Below are 14386 nucleotides of genomic sequence, written 5' to 3'. Positions count from 1 at the left end.
TAGTAAATCGCAATTTATTTATATGATGCACAGCTGTATTTTCAGCATCATTCCTCCAGTCTTCAGTGTCACATGATCTTCTTATATCTTGATTTACTGCTGAAGAAACATTTCTGATTATTATCAGTGTTGAAACTGTTGGTGGTAGGAGGTGAAGGGGTTCTCGTAGTTCAGTCCGAGGTTTGGCTCTGAGATCATGAGACGCTCCTCATGCGTCAGGACTCTCTGATGTCCCGGGGCCTGCAGATCATCACTGCTTTCATCAACAGATACACAACACAGAATACACTTCTGTCCGTGTGAAGTTTAGGGCGATGGCTTGATAATATCATCAGGTAGACTCTCATGTGAGCGGCAGCACAGACTCTGAGGTTTGATGATCAAAATTAAAAGCTTTGAGCTGATAAATGGACGTGCTTCACATTTTTTTATTTATTTAATTCTATATAAAATACAACTAAAAAATATATTTTATACACTTTTCAATTAATACAGTGTTTTAAATAGGGCCGGGACTCGATTAAAAAAATTAATCTAGTTAATTAGAGGCTTTGTAATTAATCAAAATTAATCGCATTTTAATCGCATATAAATATTTGACCTGAGAACAGTGAGAAGTAATTTTTTTTCACATGGATTTATAGTAAACCATTGAATAATGACTGAATACATAAGCTTAAGCAACAAAATATTGTTTCTTTTTGTTCAACCAAGTCTAGCAGACCAGTGCAATTTTTGCCATTAAATGTAGCAATAGCATATTTAGAAACAGTTTAGTAATAGTATATTTCCGAAATTCAGGTAGCTTATAGGTGCTGGAACCTTCTGTAACCTGTTTTTTTTAAGTAAAACACAATGCTGTCAAGTACATTCAGAACATTGGAAACCTCTCTCTGTTGCTTCAGAGGCCATAACATACTAAGTCCAACACTCTTTAACCTTGGCCAAAACAATAAAGAGTTCAACATAAACTGCCAGTTGCACCAACAAAATAATACATAGTTCAACATAAAGTGTAAAGTCCACGCTAGCTGCTATATGTTTTGCGTTGAGGTGATACTTGAGGCTCGATGTGCTTGTGCTGCGGTGATATGCGAACGCTAGTTGGTGCTCCAGTATAATCGGTCCGCCGAAACTCATCCAGTGAGAAACGTTCCGCGGTGCAAAAATAAGTTATTAAAGATGCTGGAAAATTTTTTTCTGTAATTAATTAATCTTAATTAACGCATTATTTTTTGTGTAATTAATTAATCTCGATTAACGCGTTAAAGTCCCGGCCCTAGTTTTAAGTTAACAAATTGCGAAGTTTATATGTGTATATATGTATGAAAAGCAACAAAAAGTGAATGAAGACATTTTAAAATGATTTCTATTTAATAAATGAATTAACAGATTTAATTAATATATTTGATAAATGCTAATGAATGCTGCTCATAAAATGGTATATTTATCAAAACATACTGAAAAATAAATTATCACTATTTCCACACAAAATATGATTTCAACCTGTTTCAACATGATAATAATAAGAAATTTTTGTTTTTGTTTTTTTGAGTCAAATTGAAATTGAAGTGATTTCTAAAAGATCATGTTTTTGTATTGGTAATAATATTTCACTTTCTTTTTTTTTCTTTTTTTTTTTTTTCGAATAAATTCAGCCTTGATGAGCATAAGGTAGTTATTTCAAAATCATTTAATAATTGTAATTTTTCACATTTTCCAGCAGGTACTATAATAATAATAATAATAATAACAATTATGTATACTTACTATAATATATTATAGTACTTTATTGTAATATATTATTATATTGCTTTTATTTTTTACAAAACAGTATGTATTCTTACAATATGAGATATTTCCGTTAATGGCCTAAAATATATATTTTTAATATTGAGTGCTTGGGGTGTGGTCAGATTCTCCTTATCTGTCTCTAGCTGATCACATGCCTGATATCGTGTGTGTGTGTGTGTGTGTGTGTACAGTATAAGCCAACTTGATGCATAATGAAGTCTTTTCAGTCACTTGTTTTCCAGAAAAAATTGCAGCCGTTTGTAATATTTTAGCCTATTTATTTTTATTCATACTTTTGGGTGATTTTCAGTTACTTCTGCTTTTATAAATATTCCATATTTGCATGCATACTTGGCATCCATTATTTATTTCGAGTTTAATGTGAAGGGAGGGACATTAATTGTAAAATATTCTGTTTATATATATATATATATATATATATATATATATATATATATATATATATATATATATATATATATATATATATATATATATATATATATACACACACACACATGTATAAAGTGCACCTTTAATGTTCTGCCCGTGGACACACAGCACACACAAACAGTGGCGGTCGGCTCAGTTATTGGTGTTGTGGTCCGTGTCTATCTAACAATAGAGGTGAGCACATGCTGTGTGTTTGGAGTCTGGAAGGAGGGGAAATCCTTTCAGCTGCTCTCGTAAACAGACCTCGCCCATCACTGGTGCGTTCATCTTTGGCATGTAAAAGAGTGACTCTCTGATCAGATGTGCTGAAACTTTCCCGCAGCTGTTGAGTCCTCTAGACTCCAGCGTCCAGCCACTGCTGGGATTTCAGCTTTGTTTCTCTGCTAGCAGCAGAAAGAGTTGATTTATAGAAATGACCCCTGCTTCACACCCCACTGGCCGCTGAGTTGACCTCCAGAGGCCTGACCCTGCTGTTTGTGCATGAGTCTCATCCCATGTGAACGAAGTGGCTGAAATGATGTTTGAAAGGCCTTTTTTTTTTTTTTTTTATGACCATGCATATTGGAGTTTAGCAAGTCTTATTTTTATTTCTTAAATGCACATAAAAAAATCGTTGCAAAAAAAAAAAATAATAATAAAAAATTAATTTGTCAAGGATGCAATAAATTGCTCAAGTGACTATAAAGACATAATGCATAATTATATTCCAAATAAATTCTGTACTTTTGAACTTTCTATTCATTAAAGAATCTTGAAAGATAAAATGTATCATCGTTTCAACAAATATATTGTGCAGCACAATTGTCTTCAACATTGATAATTAGGGATGCACCGAAATGAAATTCTTGGCCGAAGCCGAAGCCGAATAATAATGAAATGCTTGGCCGAAGGCCGAAGGCCGAATACCGAACGCGGTGTTTCGCATTTTTTCCATTTATTTTGCCAATCTGTCACCTTTTTCAGTCCTTCTGAGTTTGCAGGTATGGACATGAGATGCAGCACTAAACAGTCTCTCACTGTTGGTTCTTGTGCATGGAGCAGACAAGTACCTACAGAATAGTTGAAAATTTTATTGCAGTTTTCTGACTGTTGCTCATTTCAAAACGAACAATGTCTTCAAGATAATGAAATGGTTGAAACCCAGTGTAGGCCTACTATTTTACTACACTGAAAATAGTTCAGAATTTTCACAAAATACATATAAAATATAGGTAGTAACACTTTACAATGTTTGTTAACATTATTGCATTAACTAACAATGAGCAATACATTTGTTATGGTATTTATTAATCTTCATTAATGTAAGATAATAAAAAATATTTAGTTCATGTTAGTATAAGTGCATTAACAATTTTAACAAATAGGCCTACCACTTTTGATACTTTTTAATTCAGAAATTACAAATGTGATACTTAATTTTAATACTGTATTAGTAAATGTTAACATTAAGATTAATAAATGCTTTTAATAAGGGTTTTTCATTGTTAGTTAATGTTAAAAATAGAAACTACTTATAAAGTGTTACCATAATCCAAAATATAAATAAAATCTTAAATTAATTTCCCATACAAGGAGCCTACCTGCGTGCCATCTGCGCCAGGTCAGGAAAGCGGCCTTGATTTGTCTTCCAAAATTCGAGAGGGTTATTGCTCCTGGGGATGGGGACTTCTGAGAGATACCCATCTACAGTGTTGGGGAAGTTCACTTTCTACATGAACTAGATCAAAGTTCAATTCACAAATTTTAAAATGAACTAGTTCAGTTCATAGTTCAAACTACAAAATTTTGAACTAAGTTCACTAAGTTCCAAAAATGAACTAGTTCATAGTTCTTTTTTTTCCATATGTTGCTGCAAGCTATTATTTTTCACAATTATTGCCACAGCCCATATAGAATCACAGACAGCAATTATTTTATCAGTTTTAACAATGAAGCTATGAGTCAGATTTCATCTTCATATCCAATTTTGAATCCTTATCCAACCAGGGTTTACATTAGGATTGAGGGGACAGCATTCCCCCATTGTTGCTTTAATGCTTTGTCTCCCATTCTCACCGACATTGTCATAAACATCATAAAAAATTATTTTAAATGATCATACACCTTCTTGCTACATGCTGCTGTCGCCTTTTTTTTTTTTTTTTTTGATGACGCGTCACACATGCGGCGGACGGCGGTGCGACACTGGTGGCTGGTGTGCCAGATTGGGTGTTTTTTCGCTACATATTAAGACCCGTTTACGATGTGTTTTAGCCGGGCTTTCGCCAGGAAGGCTCTATAGAAATCTGGCACCCTATTGAACGAAGTTAACCTGAGAGAGCGTGCCGTTCACAGACACCAGAATGAACGAGTTGACAGTAACGTTCATCAGGCAGTAATACAGCACGTTCAGTTCACGTTCGCCCAAAATATGAACGAGTTCATGAACTATCGTTCAATGAACGCGTTTAGGCACAACACTGCCCATCTAACTGTTGAGCAGTCGAGCTTGTCCTCTGTCTTGCAAATGGGTTATTCTCTTGGAGGATCTCATCGAACATGTCAGACAGCGAGACTGTGCGGGGCTCATCTGTAGTTAGAGCCAGTTTACTCTCTGAGCTGTTTTCATCTCCTGCGCTGTGCATCACCTGACAGTCTCCATCACCTAGCGGCTTTCCCAAATCCAGAACAATGTCTGCAAACGTTTTTGCATCTTTATCTGACACTTTTTAAAGTGTTTCCACACTGCTCACATGTTTGCTGCATAAAGCGCGCGCCTATCACTCTACGCGGGTTATTTGATTGCGTCATTAAAAACGTCATTGTTCGGCAAAATTTATTCGGCCTTTTTACTTATTCGGCCGAACACCGAAAGTGCTTTTTTGGCTATTTTCGGCCGATTAATTTCGGTTGCCGAACATTCGGTGCATCCCTATTGATAATAATCAGAAATGTTTCTTAAGCAGTAAATCAAGATATAAGAATGTTTTCTGAAGATCATGTGACACTGAAGACTGGAGGAATGATGCTGAAAATACAGTTGCACATCACAGAAATAAATTACATTTAAATACATATGTACATAGAAAATGGTTATTTTAAATTGTAATAATATTTCAGAATTTTTTTCTGTATTTTGCCAAGTAAATGCAGGGTTGTTGAGCACAAATCGACTTATCTCAAAACGTTTAACACAATATCTGAGTGTGAAATGTCTCTCTCTGTCTCCTCTAGAGATATATTGAGTATGAGGATTCTCAAGAGCAGGAAAAGAAAGATCTTCAGAGCCGTGTGCAGACGCTGGAGGCTCAAACCAGACAGATGGAGCTCAAGACCAAGAACTGTGCAGACCAGAGTAAGTGACCTCACCTCAGCTCTTCTGGACCAGATGATGCTCAACATACACTCATCAGGAAAATAATCACTTGAGTCATCATTAAAGAGGTTCTTTGAAGGTGTCCTTACGGTGTTTTAATGAAACCTTTTTAAAAGAGAAAAGGATTTTTAAGCTGTAAATAAAAAATACTTTTTTCAACTTTAAAAGTTCAGTGCATTACTTGCGGTTTCTTTGTACATTTTGTACTGAGAGCAAATTAAAAAGCGTATTAATCTCTACTATATTGGTGTATATCCATGCAAATTATTGTAGTTGGTTAATTAAAATTTAATTAATTTCTCCATGTTCAGGTGGTGAAAAACATTGTGTAAAATAGTGTTTTACAATTTTCATATTGTCATATCGTCAGCCTGTGAGATATTAACATGCAATCAACTCTTAAAAACAGCCTAATATTTTTTTAATGTGACCGAATTTGTATTTAACATGATAACAGTTCAGTAGAAGCGTTGTAAATTATTAATCACAATGCTTACATTTCCTCAGTTATTTAAAAAGCAGCTACAGAAAACGAGCAAAGAACATTTACATTACAAAAGCACATCACCACTGAGTCCAGCTCGAGTAAATGCACTTTAAAAAACACTCCCTTTATAATCCATGAAGCATTTTACACTGAATGATCAGAACTGATGCATCTACATGTGTACACTTTCTGTATCAGGATATATATATTTATACTGAATATAGAGACTGTAAAGAATATTGAGATGTTGGTCTGAGCTGGATTACAGCTTACTCCCACATGACGGCTGGATGACCAACACACGGGACATAGACACATCTAGTGGATGCCTGAATGAGGATTAATAACGTGTTCCCTGTACTTATAACATGAAGTGATTCAATCCATTGTGTTTGTGAAAGAACTTCCAGTTTTGTGGTTAATGCAAACTCTTTTCTATTTCCCTTCAGTAAGCGTACGCTTGTTAAGTTATCAGAGGATCTTACAGTTTGATGCAGTGATGAACGGCTTTCACTACATTCCCATATTCTCATACCTTACTTTTACATAGCAAATCAAGCTTATGAACCCTTCATATTCTCAATGTTTAGTAACTATCAGTCTACTTTTGTTGCCATGTTAATTAAACAACTAATGCAAAAACACAAAAGTAGATGCAGTGGAAGATGGGAAGAATGATAATTAATAGTTTTTGTGTGCATGCTTGTATTCAGTAAGATTGTTGTTGTTTTTTTTTATCAAGATTGCTTTTGTTCATCAAGGATGCATTGTGTCAGTAGTGTCAGTAATGACATTTATAATGTTCAAATAAATGCAGTTTTTTTCTATTCATCAAGTAATCTGAGAATATTTTAAATATATCAGTTTCCACAAAAATATTAATCAGCACACGGATTTCAACATTGATAATAATAATAATAAAATTGGCATATTAGAATTATTTCTGAAGGATCATGTGACTCTGAAGACTGAGTCACAGGAATAAATTACATTTTAAAAGTATTTTCACATAGAACAATTTAAGTTATATTACTGATTATACTGGTTCTGATCAAATAAATGCAGCCTTGATGAGCTGAAGTGACTTCTTTCAAAACAAACAAATCTTAATGAACCAACACTTTTGAACGGTAGTGTATATTACATGTACGTTTTCTTCCATAAAACGTTTTAATACAAAAAAAAGCTGAGTGATGACATCATGAACACATTTGAATCCGAGATCTGAATCTATTCACTGATACTCATACAAACACTTTCATAGAAGCTAATCCTGTCAGCATTAGCTCTCCTAGTAAAGGCTAGATGATATAACGAAGGCTTATTCTGAAGTAAGGAGTGACAGGGTTCGGCTCTGATTGATGATGATGATACACCACAGGAACTTCTGCTCTCCCTCTGTCATCCTCCTTCCTTTAATTCACAGTTTCACACCACATACTCCTCTATGAGACACGGTCCTGATCTGACCTCCTCTGAGATGACAAAAGATTTGGAAGAACCCAGATCAGTTTTATTTCTGTTGCTCTGCTGACCCCTTCTGGCTGTGTGTTGTTACTACAGCACCAGACCTCTTTCCCAGAAGGCTGTTTGTTTGTTGTTTCTTTGAAGCTGAATCACACTAGACCTGTATTCATATTAATGTCTAAATAAACATGCAGTGATTTCACTCCTCTGTTTTTAGTCGGAAGATTAGAGGAGCGTGAAGCCGAGCTGAAGAAAGAATACAATGCCCTGCATCAGAGACACACCGAGGTAAGAGTTCATTAGCATTTGTTTATGCATGTCAAGAATTGCATAAGCAGTTTGTTACAAAGCCAACAACATTTGTAGTATGCAATTCCACGTGCATAGAAAAGACAAGACAAAGTAGAGCAAAGGAAGAATGCAGAGAAGAGAAATGAGTTTTATTTATTTTTATTTATTCAAGTGCAGAGGTTGTGGAGTGTTTAAATACTGAAAGTTTTGTCCTCTACTTCTTCGCCCTGTTTACACATGCTATTAAGATGTGTTTTCCTCGATCTGATCACAGGCGGACAAGAACCAGGTCTGAAACCTTTGAGCTTGTCCACTTTTGACCACTTCAAAAATATGTTTTCTTTTCAGTGGCTTAGTTTTGCATGCACATAAACAACAGGAGAAACAGAGAAAAACTGAAAGAATCGAATAAAGAGACATGCACAAAATATGTTTCAGTTGAATAATTAACAAATGAATAAAACAAAATTCCAAAGTCTTCGTTTTATTTCAGTTTTACAGCCACACCACAAATTTTAGGAAACGGCTTAATTTAAGGAAGGCTGAAAGCAAAATGCTTTTTTTTTTTTTAATACAAATGCATAGTTTCGTTCTCATTGAGAGCATACATAAATAAGAGCTAATAAGATGCCTTTACTCCTATCCTTATGACCAAACATCACAGAATATTTGAGTTTTTCCTGGTGTGATGAGGGAAAATATGCAGATTTGAATGATTTGGTTTTATTTTATAACCGTATATATAATTTTGTACCAGAATTTTATCACAACTTTTTCATTATTATTATTTTTTTATTTTTTTCTCTCTCTCTCAATGCAATTTTGACTGACATTAATTATTTAAAATAATTGTATTCATGCAGTAAACGTTTAAAAATAAATTTGGGGGGGAAAAAGTAAAAACTGTGTTTAGCTCGTCAGTAAAGCATGTGAGTTTATTTCACAATATTAGATCAAAAGATCATAAAAAGCCCCTAAGTATGATAGGACCCCAGGTGTGAAAGAGAATGTGTCTCCCTCGTCTGCTTGTGATCCATTTGACCAAAGCACATCTTAACACCAGGTGTAAACCGGTCCCTTGAGAGGAGCAGAAGTGGTCTGGAAACCGACTTAACATCATTGTGAAGAATCAAAGCCATTAAAGATGCTTTTACATGTACTCTGTCATCAAATACATCTGTGTGTTTGCATTCACAGATGATCCACAGTTACATGGAGCACTTGGAACGTACCAAATACCAGCAGATGACGGGGGAGACCACAGACACTGCGACTCAGGGCAGACTTAGGTGAGGAGGTTTCTGATCTCATTCACAAAAACTACTCTGGTTCATCCACCTACACCGTTTCTGTGTGCATAGCTATAATTAATAGTTTTTGCTTTTCTATATAATGCGGCTGTGATTTTGTACTTTAATAACCCTAGTCTCTCACATGCATGCACACGAAATCTGTGAGCCTCTCCTAATGTAGGTCAGCAGTTTGTGTGATATGTGGAGGGATTGAGTCAGAGAGAGAATCCTCTGGCAGATGTTAATGAAGACAGAAGCAGTGGGATGCATGCCATGGTGACTCTCAAGTGAAGCACGAAAATTAGTATTTCACAGAGGCTTCTTAAACATGGCATGACATGGTTTCTACAGGGGTTTCTCTAATCTGTTAATCCTTATAGATTCAAACATTGTTATAATTGGGATCAACCCATAATTGTGTTCCTGTAATATGAAGGGCTGGACTGAAAAATATTAAGTGTGATATAATGACAACATGTTGTATGCAAAATTATATGAATTTATAAAAATATTAAATAAAAGTTTGTAGCCAGTTAAAAAAAAAGTTTATTCTGCTCAAAGCTGCATTAATTTAATTAAAAAAAGTAAAATAAATAACATTTATTATTACAATTTAAAATACGTGTTTTCTTAGTCAATATATAGTAAGCTTTAATTTATTTCTGTGATGCTGCGCTGTATTTTCATCATCATTTCTCCAGTCTTCAGTGTCACATGATCTTCAGAAATCAGGAAAATATGATGATTATTTTAATTAATACATTATAACATTTATCAATTCATTATTACACTACGCATTTTAAATTTAGTAACAATTATTTACAAGATATAGTGTTTTACAATGCACATTATGAAATATTTATAATGTATTATATATAAAGGCTATACTGTTTACTGTTTCTTGGAAACTAAACTATGACATAGAATAATCAAAGTACATTTTCTGACATTAGAAAGACTGATTAAATGGTAATTGTCAAATTGAGTAAATATTAGCTTTTCCTGTCCATGTTATTAGCCATGTTACAGATGTTGTGAGAATCATGTGTTGCTTGTGAAGGACATGTCTGTCGGTTTATAGATGGATTTATTCGGAGAGGCCATCAGCTGAGAGGATTATGGGATTATTTAAAAAACATGATCAAATCAAAGCGTTTAGAAAAATCAGCTGTGTGTTGATGTAAGAAGTCAGTCCTCTCACAATTCAAGCTGATTTTTTACACTGATCCTAGTTTTATTGTACAAAGAATTATTTTAATTTCAGCATTAACTTTAAAGAACAGTTTGTTTTATATTGAAGCCCGTTTCTTCCACTGATAAAAAAAAAAACAAAGGTAATTTTTCTCTAAATTCTAATATCTGGTTTCTGTTATGCATTTCTTAGAAAAGATGTCAGAATCATGATATATAACAAGGCAATTGCCTTGTTTTATATTTTATTCATAAAGTCTAGGGCTGTGAGTCTTCGGACAGACTTCGCTTGGATTCACGATTTGTAGGTTTTCGATTCAAGAATGATTTTTGGAAATTAAATTTGATTTGATTCACAATTAAATTAAATTCGATTATAACTATTGGATTCTGCATTATTTAAGTGCATTCACAGGATTACTGTATTTTTCGGACTATAAGTCGCACCTGAGTATAAGTCACATCAGTCCAAAAATACGTCATGATGAGGAAAAAAACATATATAAGTCGCACTGGACTATAAGTCGCATTTATTTAGAACCAAGAACCAAGAGAAAACATTACCGTCTACATCCACGAGAGGGCGCTCTATGTGTTCAGTGTAGACTACAGGAGAACTGAGCAGCATAGAGCGCCCTCTGGTGTCTGGAGATGGTAATGTTTTCTCTTGGTTCATGTCAAATTCATTTTGATAAATAAGTCGCAGGACCAGCCAAACTATTAAAAAAAAAGTGTGACTTATATGCCGGAAAATACAGTATTTCAATGTTTTCTCTAAATTCTATAAATGCTTAGTCAGGAGGCAAATTACACAGCAGCCGTTATGGTTACAGAACTATAGGTTAGAAAAAAAACGAGAAAAAAAAAACCTTTTTGTCCATTGTTAGATGCTATTTTAATGATGCTATGGCATGACATAACTTGTGTAAAAAAAATATTTCAGAAGTGACAGAAATATCAAATACAATAATTGTATTTGTATTATAAATCTATATACATCTGGTTCAACAACATTTTATTAACACATTTGTTATTCAATGGAACTGTAGGCCGCCTCTCTCCGGTGGGCTGTAGCGGTATTGCAGGGGGTAGTATTATAATATTAAAATAATTAAGACATTCTAATTGTTATGAAATGAGCCAGAGACAGAAACGTTTGTAAATCTCTGCATCATAACCATTGACACGCAGTGACCAATCAGAGGTGTTCAGATGAGTCATCACTAAAATGCCGGTGTTTTCTTCACTCGCTCGCTGACTGAAATAATCTTTCTGGCGAATTCCCTCATCAGAAACAACAAAGTCCAAATAAGTGTACGAAAAATTAAATTCGCATTAAATATAATCTCAGTCCTATTAAATATGTTATGGCATGTAACCCATATCTGTTAAGTAAACAGACAGGTTTGTAATGCATATTACATTACAGATCATAATCTATAAAGGTGAGAATTAAGATGTTTCATGATAATTCAGTTTGAAAAAAATAAAAGAATAACTCATGCCCCCTCAAAAATAAAATGAGTGTATGACACCCCTGAAAAAGACATTATGTTTATTAAATTATATCTAATATACAAATATATCTATGTACTATTAATCTATATTTTTTAAGAGGTGGTGGTGATGGGGGTCATGGAGCTTTTGCTATGTTTTGGGGGTCTTACTGCTCTGAAGTTTGGGAAGCGAACAGAGTGCGAGCGTAATCCTGTGACCGTCTCGGCAGTAAATAGTGGAGTTTGTGAAGGAGAAATGCAAGGCACAAACACTGTTCAAGGTGTCCATTAATTTCTGCTTGTAGTAACTTAATGTGTATATATTTTGAAAGCATTGAACTGTAAAAAAATCGCGAATCTTTCGGTTCTTAGCTTATTAAATCAAATACTGTCCGAAAACAGCTAGTCATGATTCAAAAACCACGTTTCAAGATTGATGCATATGCATCATCAGGGTTTATAATGAATGCATCGATAAAACAAGTGAATCGTTGCACCCCTAATGAAGTCGCAATTGTGAGAAATAATTGCATGCTTATAATAATTACAAGTTCATATATCGCAATTCTGGCTTTATCTCTTATGATTGCACGTTTATATCTCCCAATTCAGATTTTATCCCTCGCAATGTGACTTTATCCAGAATCCTCTCTTCTTTACTTGCAATTGCAACTTGCAAGATTAAATTTTTTTGTTGTTGTTGTTGGTAGAAACGGGCTTCCATAGTTTTATACTCAGTGGTGATAACCAGAAAACCCTTGCTATATTTAATATGCATAATGCCAGAAAACAAGTTTCACTTTGTCCAATTTAACACTTCATAAATACAGTACATCACTTCATCAGGGATTGATTCACCTCTTGTTTGTTAGCAGGTGGCTTGGGCTTTTGTGCTCTCTGGAGACGAGCTAGAGTATGTTTGTTATTCTCTCTGATCTGCATATACGCATCTATTCCCACAACCAATCATCTGTGGGATAGAAGCCGGAAAACACATACAGAATCAGTGCGTAAGAGCTGTTCATTAGGCAACAGAGGAGTGCGTGAGCAGCACACAAGGAAAGACAGCTGCTGCAAAGCCGCTCGTGTGTGTGTGTGTGTGTGTGTGTGTGTGTGTGTGCGCTGGAGTGGATGATGTCACAGCAGTGAGAGGCTGCAGAGCCGCAGTCACACACACACACACACACGATCGCTGTTCCTCGCACTGCTGTGCCGGTGTTGATGGGATTGTTTTCGTGTTTCGGGGGGCGGCGGGCGGCCCATAGCGCGTGCCGACAGACATGAGTCCGGGATGCATGCTGCTGTTTGTTTTTGGCTTCGTGGGGGGAGCGGTGGTCATCAACTCTGCCATCCTGGTCTCTCTCTCCGTTCTGCTGCTGGTGCATTATTCTGTCTCTAACGGCCTGCCCGCCATCACACACTCCCTGCCCCGCATCAGCAGGTACGCAGCGACCGCATGTGTGTGTGTGAGGATGATAGCCTGGTTTTCTTTTTCATATCCTCTTTATATTAAGCTTCTGTTTTCCCTGCGATTCTGTCAGTCTGTGTTTGTATGTCACTGCATTGCTTGTTCATCATGTGTTTGAGTCTAGTCGAGAGAATGTAGTAAACAAGTGTGGATCAAGCGCAGATGAAACGGCAGAGACACAGTTAATTTCTCTTGTCAATACAGTGCAGGGTTCTGTCTCCGTCAGAGAAATGCGTCTCATTGTTTATTCAGTGTGGCTTCGCTTTGATCTGCACTTTCTTAGTTCTTTAGTGCGCTAGAGTTCAGCTGCAATTGAACACCTGATATTGTTTGCTGCTTTGAAGATCTTTCTGTCGATTGTTTGGAGATGTCGTGCGGGTTTGATGTTTGTAGTGTCGTGTTCGGGTGATTTGAAATGGTAAAACACGTACACATTGTAACCTGAGCTTTAATATTTAAAATATACAAATTGCATTTGGATAAAGATAATGAGGCCTACACTACTGTCAGATACATATATTGTATAATCATCAAGGACACATAAATTTAATCAAAAGTGACGGTAAAGAAATGTATAATGTTACTTAAGATTTCTATTTCAAACAAAAGCTGTTCTTTTGAAAATTCTCTAAATCAAAGAATCCTGAAAAATTAAATGTATCATGGTACAATGTATCAATATTTTTCAAAAATATCGTGCAGCGACTGTTTCAACATTAATAATGATCAGAAATGTTTCTTGAGCAGTAAATAATCATATTTTCATGATTTCTGAAGATCATGTGACACTGAAGACTGGAGGAGTGATGCTGAAAATACAGCGGAGCATCACAGAAATAACAATATATTCAATATGTTTTACTGTATTTCTGGTCAAATAAATGCAGACGTCCTTCATCAAAAACTTTTAAACTATTGTGTATTTTAACATCATTAAAATGACTTTGAGGTCAAACTGTGCTTAATTTCTCATGACAGTGTCACAAAAGTTTAAATAAGTTTCTAAAGTGGACTTTATTTTATTATTCTAATATTTATTGTCGGGGTTATTTTGTAAAGTTGACAAGTTTTCTTGTCATGAGCAAAGCTAAA

General features: G+C 35.1%; 1 protein-coding gene across 8 annotated transcripts in view; it reads left to right on the top strand.

Annotated features, from left to right (window-relative positions):
• Nucleotides 1-14386, top strand: part of spag9b (sperm associated antigen 9b) — a 51492-nt gene that overhangs the window by 10535 nt on the left and 26571 nt on the right. For 5 of the 8 annotated variants that reach the window (XM_026277401.1, XM_026277398.1, XM_026277397.1 and 2 more), the window contains exons 2-4: nucleotides 5461-5581; nucleotides 7774-7844; nucleotides 9045-9136. In XM_026277401.1, the coding sequence (XP_026133186.1) occupies nucleotides 5461-5581; nucleotides 7774-7844; nucleotides 9045-9136 (284 nt within the window). Of the gene's footprint in view, nucleotides 1-5460; nucleotides 5582-7773; nucleotides 7845-9044; nucleotides 9137-12969; nucleotides 13268-14386 lie in introns of those variants that run through there. The other 3 variants (XM_026277402.1, XM_026277400.1, XM_026277399.1) reach the window with 2 other exon arrangements.

This window comes from Carassius auratus, chromosome 12 (assembly GCF_003368295.1).
Source record: "Carassius auratus strain Wakin chromosome 12, ASM336829v1, whole genome shotgun sequence".
NCBI lineage: Eukaryota > Metazoa > Chordata > Actinopteri > Cypriniformes > Cyprinidae > Carassius > Carassius auratus.
This window is presented reverse-complemented; position numbering and strand designations above follow the sequence as displayed.